Source organism: Struthio camelus, chromosome 3 (genome assembly GCF_040807025.1).
Source record: "Struthio camelus isolate bStrCam1 chromosome 3, bStrCam1.hap1, whole genome shotgun sequence".
Lineage (NCBI taxonomy): Eukaryota > Metazoa > Chordata > Aves > Struthioniformes > Struthionidae > Struthio > Struthio camelus.
Window position 1 is genome coordinate 97,005,015 of NC_090944.1, and position 27,505 is coordinate 97,032,519.

The 27,505-nt window shown below is 40.3% G+C and overlaps 2 protein-coding genes across 10 annotated transcripts in view; one reads left to right on the top strand and one right to left on the bottom strand.

The window, feature by feature from the left end:
- Positions 1-2,198, top strand: part of FMN2 (formin 2) — a 195,273-nt gene extending 193,075 nt beyond the window's left edge. For both annotated transcript variants that reach the window (XM_068939260.1, XM_068939261.1), the window contains one exon: positions 108-2,198. In XM_068939260.1, coding sequence (XP_068795361.1) covers positions 108-134 — 27 coding nt within the window. In that variant the 3' untranslated portion in view covers positions 135-2,198. The remainder of the gene's footprint in view (positions 1-107) is intronic.
- A 3,207-nt stretch (positions 2,199-5,405) lies between these two features.
- GREM2 (gremlin 2, DAN family BMP antagonist) overlaps positions 5,406-27,505 on the bottom strand; it is a 40,165-nt gene continuing 18,065 nt past the window's right edge. For 4 of the 8 annotated variants that reach the window (XM_009681110.2, XM_068939268.1, XM_068939262.1 and 1 more), the window contains one exon: positions 5,406-8,314. In XM_009681110.2, coding sequence (XP_009679405.1) covers positions 7,807-8,313 — 507 coding nt within the window. In that variant the 5' untranslated portion in view covers position 8,314 and the 3' untranslated portion in view covers positions 5,406-7,806. Of the gene's footprint in view, positions 8,315-23,599; positions 23,715-24,679; positions 24,820-27,505 lie in introns of all 8 variants that reach the window. The other 4 variants (XM_068939265.1, XM_068939263.1, XM_068939264.1 and 1 more) reach the window with 2 other exon arrangements.

Here is a 27,505-nt window from a genome sequence, read left to right on the forward strand (position 1 = left end):
TGAAATAAGTATAATTGAATGTTAGCTTACGTATTTCTGTTGCTTACGTACTTGTCGCATGCATTTTTAATGCATACTCAATTCTCTACATGTTTTCTATTTTTCAGAAAGCAAAAATAAGTATGAAAATCTGAGAGAAGACAAGTGAAAGCCATTGTTACCTGGTTACCAAAACTCAACATTTCTGTGGGTGGGGGGTGAGAGGGAAGGAAACTACATCATCTTGATCATTTGCTACCTTTCTGGATTTCCGTTTTGTTCTCTCGAGTTTTCCACCAATTGATGTGTTATTGTACATTCATGAATGAATGTAATCACTTTAATGGAGTGCCCAGCAATAGACTAGGTATGGACTTGAAACACCTTCCCTGTACTCTGTATCTCCTTTGCCAGTCAAAAATAATTTGTAAAGTTTATCGTATATTACAAATAGGCCAAATCAGCATGCATAAAAAGCAGCATCTGCATCAGTTCTGAACATGCTGAAAATTGCATTACGTTGAACTTCATAAGAATGCTGCTTAATAAAGTAAAACATTTCCATTCCTACTGGCAACATCTGTCTAACACAAATACTTCATGGCACTGCACTTAGATTAGGGGAAGAAACGTTACTCCTAGTGAATTGTTTGTATCTGTTTCATGTTGGCATTTGTAGACTGTATTTTGAATCGTTAAGTGCTGTTTATACAGTATAATCAATGCTTTCCCAACTTGTTTGGTTGCCCTCAATGACTAAATATTTGTGGAACAAGATGTTTACCGTAACTATCTTTAAAATCGATAAGGCAGCATACTTTTACTTCATCTTTTGCCAGATAGTGAATGCCAGGTGGTATGGGGGTCAGAAATCCAACATAAAAAATTAGTAAGTGAAAAGCAGGAAAATACAGAAAAGCACAGAAATACTGTAGAGAGTATGAGAGAGATTTGGCTATTATAGTTTGTTAATATATAAAGCAGCTAATACTTTTACATGAACTTTAGAAGGCATAGTATAGTTTTAACTCCTGATCACTTAAGTCAGACAGGCTCGTGGCCACATGTATATGTCTTCCCTTTTGGAACTAGCTTTACAGTTAATTTAAAACTCCTTTAGAGAGCCTTTAAAAGATGCACATGGGAATTGACATTTCTGGAAAACAGTAGCCAATTCTAGTGACAGAGCATAGACTACCAACAAATTCACATCAATTTCACATTTAACAGAATTGCAGATTTTTCTTCCAGGCTTTCAGCGTTCCTGACTAGAAGGTTAATGATTGAAATCTATGACTGAGGGCTTCCGTTTTAGACCACATGCTTAATTCCTATTTGCAATCCAGAATTTACTATCTCAGTCTTGATCTGCTCAACTAGTAGCACCACCTTCCTCCAGTCCTAATTAAAAAGCCCAAAAACAATCAGCCTGATTGATTGATAACATTTTGCTTTCAAAGCGCACTTTCCGTGAAAGCAGCCAGTGTGTGCAACTAAGTTGGAGGCACAGGCTCACAGCCTTGGAGCCTGGAAGACACTGGTGTGAAGCAGATGAGATCTAACCTGCTGGGGTAGATTATTCCCTTTCTAATCTAGGACATCCTAAAGCGTTCCTGGCTGTCCAGAGGCTAATATACTCTACAAGGTGTTATAAGAGGAAGTGCAAATTATGACCTCAGGAATCTGTTATTCTTCACATATACCAAGCACTAGAAAATATGCTTTTTTTCACTATGTGAAAAGCAAGTCTCCTGTTGCTTGACAGACCTTTGTGAAATTCTGTACTCATAATTATTTCTGGCAGGGATATAAATTACCAAGAATGGAATTCTAAAATTTTGTGTTGATGGGAGTAACATTACCATTTCGGGAAGTGAAAAGAGGAGATTATTTGCTGTTAAAACTAACTTATGGAAAAAAAAAAACTTAAAAAAAAAAATAAAGCTATTTTAATGGCACTGATTCAAATCCATGTTTGTATTTATGTACAACAATAGTCTTTTTGTTTTAACTTTGCTCTTAAGTGCAAAGATACAGTAGCTTGTTTTAGTTTGTCGCCTTCCTGTTCCCTTCAGTACCTACAGTATGTATATTACCATACTAAATGAAATAATAGGACATTTAACAAAGATCACTATGTGCAATATTGTATTTAGTGTTTCTATTTCAATTTTTTTAGAATGTTAATTTATATGAAAATAAAAGGAATAATAACGAAATAGTTGCTTTCTCTCTTCACTGTCAGGCTACGCTGTAGTTTGCTAGCATCCATTTGCTGCCTAAACACCACATCCCTTTCAGCCTCCTGTCCTGAAGGTAAAACCTTTGTGAAGGGATCTGTGGAAATGGGACTTCTCTCACCTTGCCTTTTAGAAGCATGGTGGCAGTGAGTCCTAGCTATGTGGGATATATACTACCTCTTCCCCAGGTGGTAGTGGTGAGGAACTTCAGGGTCCTCCTCTACCCTGTCAGACTGCATATCACTCATTTCCCTGGCTTGTGCGTGCCTTCTAGTGGTGCATTAGGCTTAGTTGGTTTGAACTGGACTCTTCCTTTGCAGCTGTGGAGCTGATTTGACACACACTGGGAGGCTTACTGCATTCTTACTACAAAGATACCTGCAGCTTGTTCCTACTCTACACTGCCTACACAATAGTCTGATGAAATTCGTATTAGAACAAATACATGCCTAAAAAGCATTATCTGCATATTATAACGATGTCATTCATGTGTTGTCAAGCAACTAGTACTGTCACGTATGTACCACCCTTTCCGTTGGAGCTGCAAGATGGATACTACTAGTTATTTGCAAATTTGTGTCTCTAAAGAATGGTGTCAAAGGTTGGCTGCAGCTGATGGTACTGTGTTATAATCTTAAGATACAAGCTGCCTCATGGGTTTTCCTGTTTCATTTTCCTCAGGTCCAACCCATTTGAAATGTCTCTCTCTTAAATAGCTGTTCTCCAGACTATTTTCTAAGTTTCGCACAAAGTGAAATAGTCCATTATTTGCAGCACAGAAGTTAGCACAGAAGTGAACCCACCCCACTCCCAGGGTGGAATCTCAGTGTGAGTTTCATTGTTGCTCTTTTTTTTCAGTGGCACACTCTGCTTTTTACAGAATTCTGGACTGATTTTTTTTTTCTTTGTATGATTGGTTGTTTCTTTTAAGGGGTACAACACCTATTTAGGTCTCTTTCCCCTCCCCGGTTTATTGCACCATCAAGCATACTACACTTTCAGAGTACAGTCCTACAATAGCTGTAGTGGACAAAATGTTGAGCCCTTGTTAACCATCAACACCATACATTTCTCACCAATACTTAAACAAATTGTAGCAGCTACATGAGGACTTTTATAGCTGAGAAGTAGGTGTGACTTGCTGAGAATAAGAATTCTGAAGAGTCTGGCTTTTATGAGGAGCTACAGAAGATTTGTGTTGTTTGGCTTTGCAAATTGAAACCTTTAGGAGGTATGGTACTTTAATTGTCTTATATCTTACGGTACAATAGTGTTAGTTCTTCATTATCATTCTTCTCTTCCCAAAGAACTTCCAAAAGTCAGTTTCGTATTAGCGAACAGTGACAATGCAATCAGTAATCATCTTCCCATATGGTGTCATTCTTTCTTCTTTGAATTTTTTTTGGTGATCAGCTTAAAATTGGCAATAGTTATTAACTTCACTGAGAGAAAATATAGCAAGTGATTCTTAGCATTATAATTATGTTGTTGCATATTTTAAATAAGCAGAGCAGAGTTTATGCCAAGTCTAATTTATCAGTTCTTTAAGTTACACCAATTTTAAGCTGCCACAGACAGAACAAGCAAAATCTGATGATGCTGAATTTAACTGGTCAGTAAAGGGAGAAGACAAAAAGCAATGATGTCTGATACCATTCATCTCCACTACCCATCAATGATATGATAATATGATATTTAAACTACAAAACAGGTTCTCCAAGTCATTCTCTTGCTTATTTTTGACCCATCTGCGCCTGTGCTATACCAGGTAAACATTCATTCAACCTATTTGTAAAGGCATTCAATGGTAAGTCCATTGTCTTACAAGTATGGCGCTTTTCTGAAGTGTGTGCATTAGGCTGGTCAGCACTGTTTTCTCATGTATTCCCAGCTGCAATTCAAATTTATCCTCTTAAAAAATAGGGGGGTGGAGGAGGTGTCTTCATCTGTCACTCATCACAAAGTGGGGTCCTGCCACTCTGGTAATTCTAGGGTGGCAGAACTTAAAATCCCTTTCCCTGTCCCACAAAGCCAGAGAGCATGCTGCAGTCCAATTTAATGAACACCGGATCTATCTGAGTAAAGCCTATTTTATCTCCCTAGAGACTTACCTTGCTCTTGGATTGCTTCTGCAAAGGGGAGTTTATTGGATTACAGCACATGCTTCTGGTACCAATGGTAGTCGGGCAGCAAAAGGCTGGGAAAGCCAGAGCTGCAGTCTAGGCTGTAACACAAACAGCTAGACATTGAGGGGGGTGCTGGACAATGAAGCTACCTGCGAAACAGGAGAGCGCCTAACAGGTGGAGATGAGGAAGGGGCGTTGGAGATGGTTACTCGGTCTCTTTTGGCACCAACTGACAAAGGTATTTACAAGTTCTAAGCAGAGGCCCCTTACAGCACTTAGGTAGCTAATGCACAACAGCAGCAGCAGAACAGTAATACTCGAAACCAACAGCTACTAAAAAGGGGGCTTCCTGCAAATGTCTGTTACAGTGTCATAAAAGACACAGCCCTGCCTTACTAGTTTTGGGCTAGATGCTCCTGTCACTTTTAAGAGCCATGAAAAGCATCTGTTCTGGGCATGTGGAGAGTCATGCCTCAGTGTGGGAAATCACTTTGCTGACTGACATTTACCTTCAAATTATTTTTTAACTGTCTTTTCTCAGGGTTGGAAAGAAAAGGGCGGGGGGGGGGGGGGGGAAGGGGGAGAACCCTGCATTTTGAGAGCCATACAGTGAATGTATTTATTCAAGAGCTGATAGCAAGTGTTTGAATTCAACTACATCTAAAGATTTGTTCCATGAGGAGGCTGATGCCTATTACATAATAATCTAACTATATTTTAAGCAAAACCACGTAGATCAGGAAAATAGCTAACTCACCGCAAGTGATGCCAGCAGTTTAGCTGCTGGTGGAGCTTTGACTGTCTTCTTGTCAGTTAACAAAAGACAGGATTTGTGTGGGGAGAGTCAACCCCAAATCCTATGGTTAGCTCAGCTTACTTTCTCCTTTTCCCTTACAGACACCTTGAGGTTTGGAGGAAGAAGGTAGCTAGGCTATTCCAAGCTGTTAGGGTGAGCCATGTCTTACCCGAGACTGGGAGGACCAAAAGAAAGCTGAAAAATAAATTGATGTGAGATGATTGGTTGTAAACTGGATGTTGAAGCAAAGCCCGTACACCTCGATACCATATAACCCTAGAGTAGCTTTATTATTTATTCTATAATTTAATAGTGGACCTATAAAATAATTACATTATACTTAAAGCATTTCTTCATTTTTGTTTTCATTTATAAAACAAGAATTAAATACAGCTTTAAACATTACAAGCTCAACTCAGTTTTTACATAAACACAGCTCCTAGAAGGAGCTTTAAGCTGCAGCATATTCATATTGCAAACTGGTGAGAAACCCAGGCAGGACATAGCTTAAAGATAAAGATTCTTGCACTTTATTCCTAACTGAAGTTACTAAGATGCTTTTCCCTCTCTAGTCCAAAATGCTAGTAGGGCCTGGCTTCAATTCTTTTCTTTCAAGGGGAGACCAAGATCCCTGACGTCTTAATAGATTATGGCTATTATTGCTACCTTCCCCCTCCTCCCCCCCCCGCCCAAGCAATCTCAAGCCTAGACTGAATATTGCCCATGCAGTGGCTGGCACGATGCTGACAGCATCACAGTGATGGCCTCAAAAGTGCACGGAGTCTCCCTCTGTGTTTCTGACTGTGAAAGACCACAACAGAAAGTACATGCATAGCTGTTCATGCAACAGGGCGAACATAGCTGACCAACCTCATCCTGCCCGTGCCAATCCCCGTAAACCGCTTGGTGAGCTCCACTAGAGCTCAGTCCGGAAAGCCTCTTACAGCAGCCTGTCTCACATAACAGAGACCTGTGGCACTGCACTCCTGGCTGGCGAGAGCAAGACACACGTTAACCCCTTGGAGCGGGGGTAGGTAAAGAGGCTAGCAGGGAAGAGCTCCCACAGCAAGCTCATTTCACTAGATGCATATGCTGAACTGTAAGACATGCATCAGGGAGTCAGCTTGTCACTTTTAATTTGTGTGCTTCAGACAATTTAGCATTCATGAGCTTCAGTTTGGGGGGAAGGGGCTGGTTTGGATGTAGGACTAGATGTAGGACTTTAATACAGCTGGTACTAATACAGATCAGAACTGGAACAAATGGGATACACAGACACGCTAAACTCCACCAAAAGAGTAACAACACTATGATTTTTAAATGAACTTAAAACATTCACCAACGCTGACAAGTCAGAACTCAAAATTTCAGCAGCCCACCAGTACTGCAGTAATTACAGCTTGGTCTCTCCCTGCTCCTACAGCTGTGACCCACGCCAACAGCACTTATGGTGGTTTTTCTCTTAAAACACTAACAGGTTACCTGTTTTCCAACCACTGCATGGGAGAGCCACCACTCCCAACACCTGACACACTGGGGCATAAGGCAGCTTTTGTATCCAGTCCAACAATGACCAAATTTTGTTCTCTGTGCTACAGTGCTTTAATACCTTAAGTGAAACAATGTCTCCTTAAGTGTTTTCAGCTCCTCTCCCACTACCCGCCCACTCCCCCAGTCTGAGCAGGCATAAATACAAGGTAATAAATGGATGTTGTCCTTTTTTGGAGTAAGAAACACACACATACCTAACAAACACACAAAACCTACTGGAAAGCCTAGTTAAAACATGTCCATTTTAAGCCAGGCAACTGATGTAGCAACCAAGTCTCTTGCTCAACACATTTTAGTCTCTGGCATATTCCGCCACAAGAAAAATATACATGGCTAGGTCTATAATACTTTAAACAGCTGTTTACTATAGCTAGGTTACAAAATAAACACTGCTGCAGAGACGATGTGTTTGATATATTCTAACCACAGCAGTGTAGCCATCCTCAGTCTGCTGATGCGATCCCGGTGGCTGACCTAACGCTTCCCCCTCTCCCCTTCGGTTCTTATCTGTGGTTGAGACAACCAGCCCAGAACAGTTTGTCATTGCACAATTGAAGTTGTCTTAGCAAGAAGAGCTTCATCAGAGAGTCTCACTTTCTTTCAGTGTGTTACTCCATCTCTCCCCTGTCTGCGTTGCCCAGCTCCGGGCAGCACACCCAGCACTTGGATGTGAGAGCAGCGAGCCCTGGACCGAAGCACTAGCACGGCCTTCTCTCCTTGTGGAGGGGACTGGAGTGTAGGGCAGAGGGCTTTACTCCACACAGTGGAAACATTTAATGCTGGATACAGCCAACTGGTCACTTAGATGATCAATCCCAACTTCTGGGAGCCTGCTCCACTCCAGAAGATTCAACTGTCAGATGATACTGGAAATATGATGAAGCTTTATGGCAAAGTGCCTAACACGGCCCATTAAAAAGCTTTATTCCAGTAGGCAAGTGACAAGGAGCATTTCCTTGCTGGAGAGATGCCTCCTGAAAGAAAAACAAAGAACAGAAAAAAAAAAAGAAAAAAACAAACCAACACAATAGAGAGTGAGTCTGCTCAGTGAGGAGAGGAGATGCAGCAGTAAATCTGATGGGGGCAACACCATGCAGTAGGTACCCGCCTGCTCTCACAGTTTGCCTGAGTTGTTGAGATTCACAGACATGCAGCGGCACTGCTTCACCTTCTGGATTTTCTTGAGTCGGAAAGGGGGGTCCAGCTCAGGGCACTCCAGCTGCACGGTCGAGGAGGTGACCTTATGTGGCTTGCAGAAGGCACAGGACTGGAAGGATTCCTCCTCCTTTTTCACATGCCGCGGTATGTAGAAGGAGTTGCACTGCCCATAGCAGAAGCGGTTGATGATGGTGCGGCTTATGCAGCCCTCCTCACTAACAGTTTGCCGCAGGGGCTGTGTTTTGCACCAGTCACTCTTAAGGTACTTCCTTTCAGTGACCACAAGGGCTTCCTGGCTAGAGGCCAGCACTTCCTTGTTGAGATGCTGCCTCCTCTCAGAGTTGTTGCTGCTGCTGTCTTTGTAAGGGGATGGAATTGCTCCTGCTGGACGGTTTTTCCTGGTATCTGTTACTCTAACCAGCGCTGCCATCAGAAAAACAGACAAGGCAAATTTCCAAATCATCCTGCAATGGCAATACAAGTAGCTGTTAGAAGAGACACATATTCAAACCACAAAATTGCACTGGAGTTGTTTAACTTTACACATTCTTTTAGAAGAACGGAGATCTCGCTGCCTTTGCAATCCCACCACTTTTCCTAGGAAAATAGCTATTTTCCAGGGTGAGTATTTATCATAAAGAGGCCAGGCCCCATTGAAAGTCACATCACTTCACCCCCTCTCCAAGCTTTCCAACTACTCTTTTCCCCCCCTCTCCATAGGGAAACTTCTGCTTTGATCATTGAATCAGTTATTTTACAGAAGCTTCAGCCAGAAAGTTTCCTCCTTTTTCATGAAATCCTGGGCCAAACAGCTGGGCAAACTCCTGGCTAAGTAAGGCTCAGAAGACTCCTGCCAATACTGTGACAGCTGATTTGTGGAACGCTAGAGAGAAGGGAAGAGAATAGCAGGTTACATAAGGTGAATTCTCATTTCCTTGCTCAGCCTTGGAATTCATATGTAGTCTAGTTCCACACATAAGTAGCAAGAGTGTCCAAAAGTGTATTTTTATTACGTTAAATTGCTTCTGAAGTTTCTTGGGGTTTATGACACTTACAACTTGCTTTCATTGTCTTTGTGGGAGGCTGAAAATCTGACAGATTTATTCTTGCAGTAAGAAGAAATGCTTAAACACAACTTTGAGGTCTTCATTACTACAAGGCCTCTTAGGCAAATAGTTTAAGGATGTTTTTAAACAAGAGAGAATTCAATATTTATTTTAGATGTGGATTTCTTGTTAAGGAATAGGTTAGAGCATAATCCAGTTACTAGGTTAAAATAGTCAACCACTTAGTACAAAAAGTTTTTCCTATGGTTGTCTATTAGAATTTCTTTTTCTATAGAGCATCTCTTACCATCTCCTGGATTTTCATCAACCACCTGCGCAATTCAGTTTAGTAACGTGTGAAAATGGACTGCCAGGAAATTAGAGTAGAAGTATCAAATTTTCTCTTACAACGGTCACCACTGAACCGTCACAACTTATCTGAGTGTTTCTTTTGTTCTTCCTGGGATGGGAGAGAAGAGTACCTCAAGGGTTTTGGAAGGAAGTACATCCCAGAAGCTTCCAGATCAGAGGTAAGGACACTTCGAGTCTTTCTAAAAATGCCCTGCTCACTTTGTTCTCGATGCTCTGCATCTTCAATAATACTATGAAAGAGTCATCCCATTTTCCAAACATTTTCCAGACAAAGACACTAATAGATCAAAAATGGAGAAAGGACAAGAGAGGACTACAATGGCAGTAACAAATATTTTTCACCTAACAAAGCTAACCTATTGTGTATTTAACCCCTGTGGAGGTAAGGAGAGAGGAGTACTGTAGCAGACTAGATGAGATAACAACTTCTAGGTTAATTTCTAAGTCTATGAGATCTCAAGGCCAGGCCCAAATTCTAAGGGAAGAATTTGGAAGTGTTAAAGGAAATGCTAATGCTAAAGCTGTGAGTAGATCTGATGCAGAGTTAAAATTCACCAGATTCTAGGATTGAAATAGAATCACCTTTAGGCAGAAACAGTGTTTCTGAAACCCAGATAAGCCCAGATAACCCAGATGCCAGCTGACAACCATTGTAGCCATGGGTACTTTAAATCAGTGGCCTATTTTCACAGCACTTAGCATTCAGTGCACAAGTCCCGAGGTTTTGTCCAGAGTCTTTAACTGAAGCAAGACTAGACTTGGCTTTGTTTGTAGGTGTTATGGCCAAGACCATTGGATGTCAACCTACACAGATCGGCCAAAATCTAATCAGGTAATTAGTTTCAGTTGAATATAGAGTTCCACGCTTCCTCTCAAATTGTTCTCATGTTATTCCGCACTGATGGCTGCATTTCAGTAGCAGATAAAACAACTGATCCCCAAGTGCTTGTATGTTTTATATAGAAAGGGGAGGGTAAAAAAACAGGAGTTACAAGTCCACACTCTCTAGAAATAGTGAGAGCAGAGCTCCCCACCAGATGCCTAGCACCAACACTCCTCAGACATACTCTTCCACTTTCCTCTTTAAACCTGAGCACGCGAAGTAATAGTGACAATTCTGCTGTCTTTCTGGGGGAAGTTCAGTCCTTTTCAGCAAGGACATCACCTCTCTGGTTTCATTTCTCTGATCCCGACAGGAAGGAGAAGCATATAGGTCGAGAGTCGCATGCTCTCTCCTCCACTCCTTTCTCTTTTTTGGGGAAGGCCCTGTCTTATAACATCCACCCTTTCTCACCCCAAAATGCATAGCTGAAAGTTCAACTTTACTTTGTCTCATGTCAAAGATGGGGTCAAGCAGAGATCATACACTGGACTTCAGTGAAACTGAAGGCAGAGCTAACAATTCAAAGTCTATAATGTAGACAAATATTATAGTAGCTTTATAATTACTGAAATAGTTTTACCTAGGCATGGAGAGCCATTTGATAGAATAAGTAGGATTTATTCAGTAAGTCTATGCTTATAATTAATAAAGTATTATTAATCAAAGCCACTACTGTAACGTTATAAATCAAACACTGCAGTATATGTTAGCAAGTACTTCTAGAGTCAGATAGGAACACACGACCTATTTCTATCATACATCCCTATCAAACATGGACCATAACATGTTTACAGAGAATATACTGTTCTATTTTAAACTAGCAGGTCAAATGTGCATCCTATCAGGAAATTTCTAATCACAGGGTTGTCCCTTACTACCCTGCAAATCTCCCCTTTCTAAAACCCGGCACACAACCCCCCTATTCAAGCAAGTAAGGGTACAAACAAGGGCACCGGGTGCCAGCAACATGCCATGGACAACATGTATTTTAGGTAATGCAAAGAGAAGAGAAACTTCACTATTCTCGCAGATCATTTTGGTAAACATGGTGAATGCTGTCTGTCTGCAAACAGAGCATGAGAAAAAACACAAAATGTATTTGAGAAGAATCTGGCTTCTGGCAAGAACAGACCAGTTCTGTCCTACTTAGATAGCACAGAATTTAGACAGCATTTGGCTGAGACCAAGCAACTGAGAACTGCCCCAAGAAACAAAAGCCTCTCAAACTTGCACATATGCCAGGGAGCCAGCCTCTGCCCATCAATCCTACTGCATAAAGGGCTCTCCATGGCAGAGCTGATGGAAGCTCCCGTGTGACAGTTTTCAGCTTCTCCAAGAGCTGTTGCCAGCTGCTGCGAGTTCCCCTCCACCTCTTTTTTCAGTGCGTGGGCTGGTGCAGGAAATAATTTAACCTTATGCTAGACACCAAAGAAGGCTTAGCTGCATTTTCAATTCACATGCTCAGTTTTTATCTCTTTGAGATAAGGAAATCAGCATCAAGTATGAGTTCATAAACTCATCAAACTCGTCATGCTGGAGCTGGGCTATTGAGTACCCAAGAGTGTAAAAAAATCTATGGCCAAGGAAGCAAGCATGCCAGGATCCAGCTCCGTAATCCAGAGAGGTCAGGGCACTCAGCTGGGGGAGGAAGACCTAGGACTGCTGTGTCTGCCCTTAGCTTTATTTCTTGTTTGTATCCAATTACTGTGTAACATAAAATATCTACCAAGCCAGGCTTCCTCTTACATACTGACCTTCTGGCCCTATAATTCCTGCATTCCTGAAAGCAATCCAGCTCCAGAGCCGGACAGGCAGTGTAACCCCAGGAACAGCCTATAGTTTTGTGGTTAGGGTACTCCTCTAGGAACCAGGAGCAATGGATTTGACCTCAGAATTTAAATAAGTCCATCATTTTTAGAGAAGTCCTCCAACACAGAACCAGGAACTATTGTCTGAAAGACAGGAAAGGAGGTAATAGCGGTGCCCATCTATGCTGAGAGACTGCTTCACTGTTTGCTCTAATGTTCTGACTAGGAATTCCAGTTTCATAGCTCAGCCTACTTCAGGATTGAAGGTTAAGAAAAAGACAGAGGGATGGAACTGAAAATTTGTGGTGATAGTATGTTAGCTGCTCAGGAAATCAGCAGATGTGAATCCCATTTGTTTATTTTAGCCTGTAACATCTACAAAGCACTCAGCATTATCTGCACTCCTGGAAACATCTAACTTTCTAATGCAGTTATGACACAATAGTCTTACACTTACAGCTTAGGTCTTTAAACAGGGTCAGGAAAATGCCACAGCCAGCGGCTCAGAAAAAATCTGCAAAACCTGCCCTACTACGGAACTCAAGAACCCACTTTTTTAGTTTAGTCACAGGACTTATATATCCTGTAAGTACACACTAGAAGAAGATTTAGTACTAGAAACCTGTTCTGCACCAATCAAAAGCACGGTGGGTTATCTTCCCACTGGGTGGGAAGATAAAAAATTCAAAGATAAATTATTTTTTCAAATTTTTTTATTTCAATTCACCAGTGGAAGAGTTTGCCCTGGAAAACAGTGGTTTCTCTTCAACTATTGGCTAAAGGCATGCATTATAGGCTAGATTAAAACAGGTATAATTCTGTGGCATGGTATACACACGATCACCTTTGACTATCCGCAATACTCTTTTTCAGTTTTCATCCTGTAAACTCCAGACACTAGTGCTTTACGTTGGGATCAGCTATTCAGCTGACCATGGGCAACTCTATAACCAACAAACTTTCTATTCCCAGCTTCCTTTCATATTAGAACTAGTCCAAAAATAATCTGTATTAAAAAGGCATATGTATAGCAAAGTAAGGACATGGTGTACACGGTCAGTTCTCAGTATTTAAGATGGGACACAAGAAGTGTTCCTTGAAGACAAGCCAGGCAATAACTTTTCAAAGAACTAAAACTTGGCTTGACGAACATATGTGGGAAGCCAGGAAATATCAGATTCTCTACCAGGAAGCCAAAAATGCTATTTATTTAATTTATTAATGGTTAGGCTTCCTTCGAATGGTACAATGTTCAACTAAAGACTATACAAAACAGGCATCTTTGTGCGAGGAAGGCATATAGTGCTAGCATCTCATTTTTAAGTGTCCTTTGGAAACTATTGTGCCTATGTCTCAACAACATCAGCAATAGCTGAACATTGCACTATAGCTTTCTTTTTACAGAGGCATGGACCTCTTAGTAAATTATTCCACCATTAACAGACTTTCATGATTAAATTGCCAAAACTGAGGCCAACCACAATAACAGAACATGCAGGAGGCAGGAGAAAAAGAGGAAAAAAACCCCTAAAAAACCTAAAAAAACCCAGAAAATCCAGTACTGCAACTTTAACTTCTTATTCAGATGCAAAATTGCTCCATTTTAGCAGTAAAGAGGTGCCATGTACTACAGCGCACAACCAACACCAAAAGGAATATTGCAAAAAAGGAATAATTAATGCCATTATAAGCAGAAGTTTTTTTCCAGTCTTGTCTTCTAAGAACCTTCTGTAGGGATTTGTGAGAAAGCTGTTTTATTACCTCGCGACTCTAGCAGTAACTTATATGAGGAGAAAACATATATTTCATACTTAATAAAACTCCTGGCATCCTAGTCTGTACGGAGATGAGTAGGAAAGTGGGCAAAGAAAGGTGACTTCTCCATCCTTCTCTCTTCCTCAGGTCATAGTGATACCTCAACCCCAGAGAGGCCCAAGCAAGCCCACAGGGTCTGCCAAGAAGTTGGTGGTGAACGAAACACGAAAAGTCTGCCTGCAAGCTGGATACTTCAGGAACGCTACTACTCTGTCCAAGCTCTTGTTCTGCTTTTGACAGAGGAAAATGGAGAAGAGATTCCAGCTATGCAAGCCTGTATTCCTCAGAAGAAAGTATCATTTCATCATAATGCCAGAACTTAGAGGTTCTTCTTGTCAAGACAGCTCTTGAAGACACTGAATTTAAGATTATGAATCTTAATAAATACTGATACGGGCAGTCTATGCTAAGATAAAGCTAGCTTAAAAACAACTCAGAGGATGTTACTTCATACTAATTTCAGTCCTCACTATAAATCTTCTACAACGAAGAGCTGTATCTTGATTTAGACAGAGCCTCCTAGCTAAAGTGTCTGAGAGTTTAGAAGAATCGATGGTCCATGCGCACAAATATAAGAATCAAGGAATCAACTGATTGCTCCCACTGTATTCAGCAATGTATAATTTGTTAGGAATGTTATTTTTAGGACTGGAATAATTATGAAGACAACTTCTGAAAAAAACTCACCATGGGCACCAAACCTAACTAGCTAGTATGTTAGGTTTTTCTTCCCAGTTAGCCCTCTGTCTTTCTTATCTTCCGCTACTGCCACTAGAAATTAATATTTATAGCCATGGTTTCCTTCTTTAAGGAACTTAGACAAGCTCATTTGAAACAGGTTTGAATGCAGCTGCTCATTTCATCAGAGTTAAGAGATCACATTACTCCTATGCTCCTCTTTGCACTGACATCCTGCCAGGAAGTATATTGATTTAAATATTGTATTACTGATCTACGGTATTGGGCTTTCCACAGGCTGAATCTTTCTTATCTTGCATAGCTTATAAGCCTGGGTTCACTTTATTTTTTAAAGTAATATTGGAGGAACTTCGAGAAGTTTCTCATTTTTCAAAGCTGGGACAAGCAGGAGCTTGTGAGGAGAATAGCTGAAAACTGTTAGCTGAGATTTCAGGTTTTTGTCTGTTATATTCATGATCTGAACTAGAGTTTCAGGAGACTGGAGAGAGGCGGAAAAAAGTATTGGAGAAGCCAGCCCTGGTATTCTTTGAGATACATACACTCAGGACCATTATAAATACCAATGTTTTCACAAAGAACATATACACAGATATTAAATGCAATTACTAAAGCAATCTCACACATTAGAATAAAATAACGGCGGAAACTACTCTTTCAGTTTGACTGTGTGTGTCTTTTTTTTTAAGGTTGAATATTACCAAGTCACATTCATACTGCCCTATATTTAAAAGCAGTAAAGATTTACTACTCACCTGTGCAATTACATGAGCATTTATCAGTTTTACACGGGGAAAAGGAAAATAAAGATGATGAAGAAAAGCTGCATGAAATGTAAAAGGTAAGTCATCCTATAGGAGCTTAGGTAATGCAGCAATGTCATTTGTGGGGGAACATGAACACACAGTGTTCAGGTTGAATATTACTAGGTAATCGGACAAAGGTTTTTTTGGAATATTGTTATGATTCGAACTCCTAAATTTTGTTGCAATCTCAGCTTCAGGAACTTGTGGTTTTAGAGCCAACCACAGACAAATGTCTGCCTGGTGAACACATGTGAATTGTCCCAGGCAGAGTGAGATGTCCTACTCAGAAGTGTCTGAGTATTCCTCAGTACTGGCAGTAGTACTGGGGAAGAAAGGGGGAGGAGGAGGAGGAAAAAACACACAAAATAAAACCAGATTTCTGCTTGCTGTCCATGAGAGTTGATTTGCTTTCTCCCAACCTGGCTTTGGAGAACAGTTAGGCAGTTAGGAGGTGGGAGGAATAAATGAAAGATGACTCCTTGGATACATGGAGGATAGCTTTGTGGAAAGGACTGGAACTTGGTTCTGCCATGAATCTGAAAAATGTGTCTTTGCAAGAGTGAACCAAATCAAAAACATACTTGTTCTCCTTCTTAGTGTTCTTCAGCTTTTCAGCATGAAGTAAAGAGCCTCAAGTAGACAAGTCATTTCTATGTTTGCAAATGAACATTTTGTCCAGCAAGCAATAAGACTACATTTAACTGTTCTTCTGTGTAGAAGGCATCTGATACGCTCCCATTTTGCTGTATTTCATTTAGGAGAAAACAGACTTCTGCCCTTGGGAAACTAAATCAGAAGGGAAGCGGTTGCTTCAGCAAATGTCTTCATTTGAGACCATCCCTCAGCATGTAGGAAAGGAGGACAGTCAACATGAGAATGGGGAAAGTTCAGCACTGAAATTCAATAGCTCATTTCATTGCTTCCACACTAGAGAATCAATACTAGAAGAGACTATTTTGCAATGAGTAGACTCCATGCATTTTTGCTGCTTGCATTACAACGGAACATTGAAATCTCATCCAAGACCAGGCCCTGACTAAGTGACATAACCTCAAAAAGTTTGTAGACTGACTTGGTAAGCAACATATGGTTGGACCAGAACAGAGCACAGAAGGGAAGTGAGTTACCAAAGGTCAGAAATTCCCTGGGAATGGAAGTCTTCCAGTGCCTTTCAATGCCACCACATTGCATCAATATTCTTCTTTTCGCTGATCAATCCAGATTCATGATCCCTTTAAAACCACTATGCTTATCTATATTAAAATGGTTTTATATGTAAATGCTCGGTACCATTTCCTTGAATTTTGCCAGAACAGAGATGGAATTAGGAGTTTTAGTTCTTTTTAACTTCAAACAATGCCCTGCATCCAGAGCATGCACCTCATTTTCTAGCTCATGATAAGGAAGAAAAGCATTAGTCTTCAATATACATGCATTATTGTATTCGTGCCATTCCCAGAAGAGGGCATTTGGATGATATCTGTGTTAGAAGGAAATTGAGTCCTGCATATTAAAGCATCATAAAAGTACTCAAAAAACAAAACAAACAAAACCAAACAAAACAACTTTTGCCTGCTTCTCTTGATGGACAGAAAATGCAATTCCTTCTGAAAATCAATAGGTGGCATGTAACCTTGTCTTTGAGAAACTCTAGCTTAAACAACAGTAAGTAAATTTGGGTTTTTCTGCTAGTTTCAGATGCTTGTATTCTTTCAGCTCTCCATTCAAGACACTAAGCTCAGTTGTCACTATATGACTGTTAAGCAGGTATGTTTAGCATAATAGATTTTGAAAAATCCAAAATGTTTTTTATGGTCTAGTATTTATATTACGAATTTTAGTGACCCAATATACTATTTATAGAGTTGAAACACAGATGGTTCAAATAAGACTTGCTTTTATTTGAATATCCTACAGACTAGCCTTTCTATTACGAAGTATGCAAGTTCCCATATATACAAAATTTCAGCTATGTATCTTACTATTTTCCATTATGTCACCTGCAAAAGCCACGGTAGCATTTTCATCAAGTAGTCTTTAAAATGGCATAGATTCATAGCTTAAAGCCAAGGGGTGTAGAGTGTTTCATTTACATTTATCTCCACTTAAAGGTGCTTGATGAAGCATCAATCCTGCAAACTAAAACTTACAGCTGTTGTGGGGACAGACTTCAAATCTCCCACTAATGAATAAATAAAAACAAACTACTAAGATAATTCAGTTTGTTAGCAACAACCACGTCTGTGCCAGGCAAACAAGCAGGAAAGTGCCTTTCCAGAATGATTAGTATTACATGATAGCATTTTTCTCCTCAGTGATGCTAAATCTAGAGAACCTTCTCATCCTACTTTTGTCTTGTTTTCCTTTGGTGAATGAGGAACATGCAGTTACACATCTGACTATCCCTCACAATTACAGTTTTTAATCCACTAGCCAAATTTCAACCAATTTTGACAGTAAGGCAGTAATTAAGCTCCTTCTGCATTATATTAAGTGTGTTTTCTCCATTACCTGATCAGTAAACTTTGGTTGCCTCGTGCTGTGCTGCTGGGGAATACAGAAAGGAGCGTAAACTATTTGGGGGAGGAAAGCGCAAGGCAAGGATATCACAGTTTGGTATCCTAGAAGGCATAAGTGGTAAAGAGAACATTTAGGATTACTGGCATGCCAAACACATCCACAGAAAATGAGAGTTCATGATCTCTAGTTTTCATATGTAATGCTAGACACCTGGAAACAACAATGGGTCACCCTCAAAGCTTTTAACATATTTTGTTGCAGAGTGCAAGCTGGTCCAATAGTTAAGAAAACCTTATTTGTACTATGCATAGATGGAAGTCAAGCAATAGACACTGCTGTACACTACCTGTGGACACACGGTATTACCCTTGGGTTGATCCTGTGATATTTTGTATCCTCTCATGCTCACAAACTTACTTGGAGAGTTGCAAGACTTTTTTTTCGGTTGTTTCTCTAAGTACAGCAGACCTCTGCTTGGCTTACTTTTGCTATTGCTTTTCATGGATTTAACTAATGGTCCATCAGAACTCATATTTAACTACTTTTGTTTCAAATGTTTAACCGAGCTGTGGTGTTTGTTCTAGGAAGAAGTCTGTTCCCTCAGGGTCTAATATGAGAAAATTCAGGCATAAGACTGAAATGCAGTTCAAATCTATGAGTCCTGGAAGCACAGCAACAGCATGCTCTGACGATCATTTGCATATGCCCTTTTGCAAGCCTATAAATAAAGATGAAATTTGGAGCTAAAACACTTCAGACTTATATAGCCTCTTGGCCACCTTTGTACACATTTTAGTCAATATTCTGATCTAAGTTTTTCAGTTTGGAACCATTCTGACCCTTATTTTCAAGTTTCTTTGTAAGAAAGATAACTAGAGGAATATTCATTTATTTTGCCACATGTCTGTTGATATTTCTAAATTGTCAGTAATGTTTATTACTGTCATAGCTGTCAGCTGGACCAAAATAAATCACATGAGCTGATGTTCAACAACTGTCAAGAGTAAAGAACTTATGAGGTGCTATAATTTAAAGTCAGAAATACAAATAAAATTGTAGTTAGAGATGCAATATTAATATAGCCATTTCTAATACCTAAATATTTCAATATTTCAAATATTTTTAGAAACACTGGCAAATGCATACCACACAGAATGAGAGGACAAACTACGGTTTATTCATTGCTATTGGCAGTGTGTGCCACTAACCAAAAGATAAATTTCCAAAAGATGAAGTACTGCAGGATGACCTCTACTACAGGAAATTTTACATCCCAAACACTGGAAACTTACTCCATCCCTCTCACTTCACACTGATGGCAACACTTAGCTGTCCCACATCTATGCTCTTGTGGCTTTGATGCATGCTCTGCTCAGTGATTCTCCCGCGATCATTTCCCTAAGAATGTAAATATTTGTTCTGTCTGTATTCTGGTTTACAGGCTTGGCCCATTATTGAATATGAAGGCCATAATTCAATCATAGAAGGATCTGTTGCCATACATAAACTGAGATTTTACATTTTACGACTTAGGCTTTGCAGAGCAGCCATCTTCCTGCTACCTCCCCCTCTCTTTGCCTATGACTGAATTATAGTTCTGGCTCTAATTGAAGCCTACTATTATTCTATTTCTCCTCTTCTGCTGAAAAGACGACCAGGGCTATCATTCTGAACACATACCAAGCCACAGGAGCCTGGATGAGGTACTCTAATGACAGGTCCTCCTACACAGCACATTTGCAGTCTTTCTGCTAATTAACTTGATTTCCTTTGTCTAGACTAACGTAATACAGCAAGTTATGCTCATTTTAAGGAGCATCGTTAGCCTTTCCGTTCCTTCCAAATGAGGAAGAAAGAAGAGTCAGTAGACTGGAATCCGGGGGAGACTGACTTTGTCCTTGACTACACCACTGCTTAAGTTTTCACTTGACCAAGACTTTGTCTCCAGGAGAACCTGAGACAGCACTATCATCGGAGGAGAGACTATAATCAAAATCAGATATCGTCGGTATGTGCATGGCAAGGCAGTGACAGTCCCACAGAAGGTTCTGTCTTATACTGCAGTCAGCAGCTTTCTTCCTGGCAATCACTTGGCATTTACTGTTCACAGCTCCTGACATCCTCAGAGGGCTGAACAAACATATAATTAAAAACAGACAAGTTGATTTATTTTGACTCCCTTCACAGAATGAAAAGAGATTCAGCAGTGTGCCACTGGACTAGTAAAGCAGAGGCAAAGCTCGTACTGGAAGTTAAACAAGTAAATCTTCCATATTTGGAAGGAGAGAAACTGCAAAGCAGAAGAGACTCTGAAGGTTGAGCTGTCAGTCAAATACAGGACTTAGGAAGTGGGGTGTGGTGTGATAAACAGATGAATCCATTCGTATTAAAATGGTCAGTCTTCTGACCATTAGTAGAATAGAAGTGGAGTAGAAGGAGTGCACATGTGCAAAAATTGTTAAAAATGGCAGGGAAGATGTTCCCTAGGATAGAAGAAGGAGGAGGAGGAAGTCTCTAAGGCAACCACTGTTCTGTTCACAGTCCCATAGACTGTGGCCAGAGCTCCACTTCCATAGGCAATTTCAGGGTCATTTCTGTCCTTGCAACCCTAGCTGCACTTACCATTTTGCAGCATCAAAGGAGTAGGATTGTAGTGCTGGGATCTACTGGCTCAGGAGTTCGTTTTTTTTTTTTTTTTTTTTGGCTTATAGTCACCAAGGACCCTCTTTACATAGACACAAGCAAAAGATAAACAGCACCTACAGGCTCTTTATTAACTTAATGTGACCTTGTTTTTAACAGCATTTGGCCATAAGCCATTTATATTGTGACACCACAGTTACGGTTTGAACTTTTTTCCATTACTCATACTTTCAAGCTCAGTAGAAGCAGACCATAAGTAAAAGGAGATCTAAAGATTCTTTTCTTTGGCTCTTTCAGAAAGTTATTCTCAGCAAGGTCAGGGAGGCATCTCACAAAGAGTCAGCCCACATCTAGTTATGAATTTCAGCATAAGATGGCAAGCTTCGTTTCTCTTCCATGCCTATCCAAGGTCTCTACTCTGGTGCTACCTTAGGCAGCACTTCCTCAAATCTAGGAGAGAGAGATGACACCTCTGGTTATCTTTGATGACCTGATGCTACTGCATGCAATGACCAAGATATCAAGACTCCTTTTTATGTCAATGTTTGATTAAGTGTAATGAGTTGTCCAAGTGAACTGGCCAAAATAGCTTCCCATTTAACATGAATACAGCATAAGATACTAGCTAACATTTCCATGTGTGACAAGTAAATGCAAGACTGATCACGAGGAGGAGTAAGGAGTGAGCAGAAAGCTTGATTGTTCAGGCTTTTCGGGTTTTTTCTTATTCCAAAGCAGTCAGAGAACACATTGTCCATTACAGTTTACACCGTTTTACCTATCTTGCCACTTAGTGCTGATTCAAGCATTTATCCGTTTCTCGCTGAAGCAGCAAGGGAGAGATATCAGCTGAAGGGTTCAGCAAACTATTTATAAGGGTTCTCCTAGCACCAACACAAAGTCATGCGAGTCTATAAATCATTCAGTTGGCTCAGTACCATTACTAGTGCACAGAGTCTAAGAAGAGTTCAAGAACTTGTAAACAGTTTATTTTTCTATACCAATGAAAGGAACAGGGAATTCAGTCTGCACCACTTGCTTAGATCCATTTTAGCTGATTAGACCAAATAAAACCATCCTGAGGAAAGTCCTCCAGTCTACACCCTTGCTTTGGTTTCTAGGGAGTGATCACCCACATCACTAAAATTAGTGACTTATATCACAGGTTTAAGCAATAGTATCAAAATTGCTTTCTCACTGTTGAATACAGCTCTTTCTAGACTTTCTCCTGCATATTGGCTAAATAAATGATTTATTAACCAAGATACATGTAATGTGAGATTAAAAGGACTAGGATCTCAGATAGGGCTGGTTGGAAAATGTTTTCTGACACTAAGACTGCTAGACGTGTTGAAAGCCCCTGTTCTCATGGTATCTTCAAGCTGGAGAAAAAGTTAAGCCTTGACAATGGATCTACTTTTCCAGTTCAGATCAGGTGGACTGCTAGATTCTGACTTCCTCCTTTGTTTCTTCTAAAGAAGAAGAAGCAAGTAAGAATTCGTTTATTTTAAAGTACTTGAGATGTAAAATTATTAAAACTTCAAAAAATCAGGAAGCCATTTCACAAAGTTAATTTGAAGTACCTTTTGTCAGTAATGGTAAAGCCCCAAAAATACATACAAATTGAACTAGACCCTTCAAATCAGTTGTTTGCAGTTTTAAGGTGCTGGTGCTTTTCCTGCAACAAAATATATAAAAAAAATAAAATAATAAAATAAATAAATAAATAAAATGTTTTGAACAACCTCTGTCCTGAAGTGTTGCAATCCCACAGTGTATAAGAGAAAAAGTTTAAATTTTGAACCTTTGGTGCCAGTCGCACAATTCCTGTAGCATGATTGTCCTCAGTGGGTCAAGGATAACCACAGCCACATGGGAACTTTTATGCCTATATTTTGAAAGGAGGTTCAGTAAAGAAGTTTGCTTAGCAAAATTACAGAAGTCTAGAAGGACTATCCTTCCTCTCTTCCTGTAGTTTCAGACCAACTGCTTTTGCTTTGGGTGATTATTTTAGCTTCCATAATTTTTCTCCAGCCTAAAACTGCAGAAAAGCTCAATACAGACTACACAAGTGATTTAGGCAGCATAAGAACATGGGTAATGCCAGAGCATCAAACAGAAAGGGAGTAGCAATAAGGAAAAACACTACAAAAAGAATGCATCTACCAAAGACATATTATAATGCCCAGCTCTCTGAAGATCTGCTAACCAGGCAGAAAACATTTTTCTTAGAGGACCCTAAGAAGTTCCAAATCTGCACAAGAGACTGAGGAGTACTAATTACCACTTGGCAAAGCTCTGCTCATTAAAAACAAAGTGCACATTTACCCCTTTTTTCCCCTCTCCTCCCCAGTCAAATTCTTGCTTTACAGTATGAATGATATATAAAAGGCTACATCAGAGCAAGTGCACAACTTCATATCTACACACTTGTTATAAGATTGAAGGACTAGACTTGCAAGCTTATTTAAAAAGAAAAAAAGGAGTGAGACTGATTCATTAGACGATATGGCTTAAGCAGGATATGTAGTGGCACTGCAAACTGCAAGAGGAAAGGAAGCAAAACAGGCACATGTTAGTTAATAGAAAAAGCTCCAAGAAGGCAAGCTGCCATGTGAATTAACAGCATAACTATATAGAAGTCATACAAAGTTCTTCTAGATACCACAGCTTTCACAAGGTCCTCTTTATGACTATTCTCCACACCCCTCAAAAAAAACTGTTCAAGGCTGTTTGCCAAATCCATGGCAAAGCCACTAACAGAAACCAGAGATGAGATTTGGAGACTCTTTAGAAATAGGTGACAGGGACGTACATGTCACTTGGAATCAACACAAGCAATCCAGAAGACTCCTGTTCCCACACCTACAAAGCCTCTAGTTTCATTTTGGACCACAATATTGCTTACGTACCTATATACACGCATCTCTGTAGGGTGCACAGCCATATGACCAGGCAGGCCACAAAGCCCGTTCTGAACTCCATTGCGATTCACACAGAAAGCAGACAAAGCTGAGGAGCCACTCGCACGCTCCCAGACTGTCCTGCTTTGCCAAGCATATTTCACGTAGGCCCAGCCAACACCACTGAGTAGAAGATGAACAGCTCTAGCCACTATTAGTCATCTAAAAATTCAGTGAGATGAGGCATGGCTCCTTACCCTTCTCATAAGCAGCCTCGCGACAAGATCTTTGCATTTATGAACGCAAGCTCAGTTTCAGTTCCCAATCAACTGGAGGTAACGTACTGCATTCTCCATATTGCAGAAACATACACTAACAACGAGAACACAGAAAAAGGCAAAGGGAAAGAGGAGAACACAGAGAAGCATTACCCATCCAGCTAAAGCTGGATTATTAAGCAAGGAATAGACATAAAATTCCTGGACATAAAGGGAATTACAATAGGACAACCCACAACTATTTCTTTATGATCGGCTCCGTGATATGGAGTGTGAGGTCCTTAAGCTCCTTGAGTTTAATCCTCCTCAACATATAAAATATATATTTGCTCTAGGTTTTAATCCAAATGGAAATTGCCTCAGACCAAAAGAACCAAAATACATCTCTTTTTCTCTCAATTTCATTTCTAATAAGCTGACTGCAGAATCTGAGTCCCAGGATGTATTCTAGTTACATTCACTGGCTGTAGGAGAACCCTTACAAGTGGTGTGATTCCACTTCCATGTACAGTAGGAGCACAGGGGAAAACCTCTATCCCACCTTGAGAAATAACTAGAAAAGTAATGAATGTTAGCTAGATATATTCCTAATTGTCACCCATGGTCTTCTAGGATAGAGTTTAAAGCTTCTCATGCTGTCATTCAGTCCAACTAGGGTACATTTTAATCAATTTAAGCTGTGAGCTGTAGCCTCTCTGCTCCTAGCTCCCAGGCTTGCATCCCGTTCCCTCCACCCTGTTCAGCCCAACACACATGCGCACACACAAACGCACATGCACACAAACACCTTGGCCACTCCATGCCAGTACTAACAACCATGCAGCCACACAGTCAGCAAGATGAGTTCTCTGATCCAGCTGAAACCTATTTTTTTTGTTTTGCCGGCTGGCTTTCCAGCTGCCTGCAGGGTCAGGAGCGCTGCTGGGGCCCCAGTACCAGTGCGGGGCTGCTCTGCCCTGCCAGTACCAGTCTGCAGGCAGGCTGCCTTCAACCAACTGCAAAGCCACGCCCTGATACGCCTTCCAAACCGGGGCCTGGGAATGCCGTCACCCAACTTACCTGTTCCAGGGTGGAGGTGGCTAATGTAAGTGAATGGGTGCGGCTGATAAAGGTGGTGTTGACTGACAGGACTGCCTGCTTTGGCTTCCTCTGAGATGTATGGTCTTCAGATATAAATGGCCTGGTGTTAGGACTGTGGTCTGTACCAGAGTAGAGAGAGGAAATAAAATAATAGAATGTGAGGGTTATATCATCTCCTGTATGCCTAAATGGGCTTCAGCTCTCTAACCAGAGCTGTCCAGTGCTATTTCAGATGTCCAAAGACATCCAAGATGTTTGCATAGGGCTGCTACTCCAAAGAGAAGACCTTATGGCAGATGCATACTCCTCCAGAGTGGCAGCTTGAAGCCAGGTGAGAAATGTGGGGTATTTAAAATGGCACTAGCCACACTGGCTGAGACACCTGAGTCAGCCGGAAACCTCATTCTGCTATAAAGCTCCAAGGGCTAGGCTTCCCCCAAGGACTGGATTTTTCAAGTATCTTAAAAACAGTGCCTCCTATTTATGACTTGATTTCCAAAAGAGCACCATTTATTTTGCTTTTTCAGTAGACAGGCTCCTTTAAAAGAGGATCTTTTATCTTATCTTGAAAATGTGTTCTGCAACTGAAGTGCAAAAGTAAACGTTAAAGATGGAAGAACAAGCAGGAAAATATAGTTTAACCGATGCGTCCAGCTTTCTGACTTTTGAGCGTCTTGCTTTGTAAGTATAACTGTGTCTTCCCCCAGGATTCTGGGGTTTAAGTGATTACATACAGCTACTGGCTAGATTACATTTGAACAATCTACATGATATATGAGGCACTGATACGTTCTCCTTCTCTCTACCTCCTTTATTCATCTTCCCCTGCCCCAACACCTATCCCTGCTGGATTCTCCGTGCCTGATCCAGCCAGAGTCTGGCATTTAAGACTGTGGCAAGATAGCTCTTCCTCCTTTTGGTGAAGACGCTACACAATCATGTAATTAATGTACTGCAAAATTAAGTACACTTATATTTAAGGACAAAAAAAAAAAATCAAAACAAAGCAGGTAATGTGGTTCAATGAAAGAAGCTGGAGGGAAATAGTTTTCCACTCTCTTCTTTCTAGGTAACAGATGAGCTACTAATGCTCATAAGAGAGAACAAATCTGCTGGTCAATAACCTGAAAAAAAAAGGAAAAAAAATCAAACATAACTTATAACACAATTCAAATGGAAACATTTGTACAATTTCCTTTAGTAATAGAGCACTGGAATGAGAACAAAAAATTCTGATGATTGAGTTCACCTGTATTTTTGCCCTCATTCAGCAAAAGCAAAAGTTGTGCAAGCACATGATAAGGTAACAGATGGAAGGATGATCCTAATACTTGAATAAGGGAAATATAGGAAAGAAGCTTTCCAACCGTATTCACACAGCAGAATGCTGAAACAGCATCTCACTAGTCAAGAGTCTAAAACAAAACCTTTAGCGCCAAAGAGCACCAGCTTTTATCTCTACCACCTGGTCAAAGGGTACAAATCCCACAGTGACTAGTCATTTGAAGGGCATAGGCTTACACACAGAATCTGTGCTTTAAATTTCTTCCTTGTTATCAAAGGATAGCACCCTGATCCTCCTAAAGCCTAGAAGACTTTGAGTCCCATGTGGGCTAATGTTTTGCAGTTAAATGTAGTTAAGTACCCATAAATATAATATACTTAATGGTGAACAGAAAGGACTGAGCTCTCACGCCGTATGAGCTCATACCATTCTGGTAATGAGAACTCAGATTAAGAGAGGACAGGCTTAAACTGATGCTACAGAAGTGAAGCAAAGACTTAATTGTCTTCCTCTATGTGGGTCCAAAAGCCTGTTGAAGTTACCAGAGGTAAGAAGAGAAGCAAGATAATATACCCTACACACCAGCAAGTCAAAAGCACCACAGGAAACACCCTACCCTCTTACAATTAAAATTAGGAGATGGAAATTGTATCAAGGAGCTTGCAGTTCTAACCAAAGGAAGTTTAAGCGGGGAAAACTGTCTGCCATCTCCACTTTATAGCTCTTATTGTTAATCGGCTGCCTCAAGAAACATTTAAGGCTTAGAGGAAGCCTTAGTCTCTATACTTCACCAACAGCCTGTTGCAACATTAGTAAGTCTGCTTTCGCATACACAACCAAATTGTACATTGTTTCTAAGTGCATTGATTTCTCCCACAAGGGTCATCCCAGTAACCAGTCTAACCATGTCTCCCATTAGGACAGACTCCCCTACGCCTAAACAGCCTAACAAAATTATTAGCTCTTTTTCTAAATGCTGCTAGTCAGAATCTATACTCTAGATGGGCTAGAACACAAATTCATTTCCAAACCTGTGAAATCCCTAATTCAGTACAACTATCTACTACAATCCAATATAACTGATACCGGAGATGGGTCTAATCATGCTTCAGGGAAGTCATGAAGATTTCCAGGGGGTCAAAGCAAGAGCACAACAAGAGCACTTAACTATACAGAAAGTACGACTTTTGTGTAAAGACTGTAGAAACTGGGAATCTTTAATACAAAGAAGCAAAGACTAAAAGATTGACGTTAACAGTTGTCAAATGCATAAAAGGCTATCAAACAGCAAAACAATCCACTTTTTTTTCTTCATGGATGAAAAAGTAATAACGTCAGCAAATAAATTTTCAGAAAACAAACCTATTATTAAGATTCATGATATGAGTAGTGAGGCACTGGAACAGATTTGCCTAAGAAGCTTGTAGAATCTCATCATTGTAATTATTAAGAAGAAAGCAGCACAAAAGGAGAAAAAAAAACCCACCACATCTGCCAGGAATTACATAAGGTAAAAAATG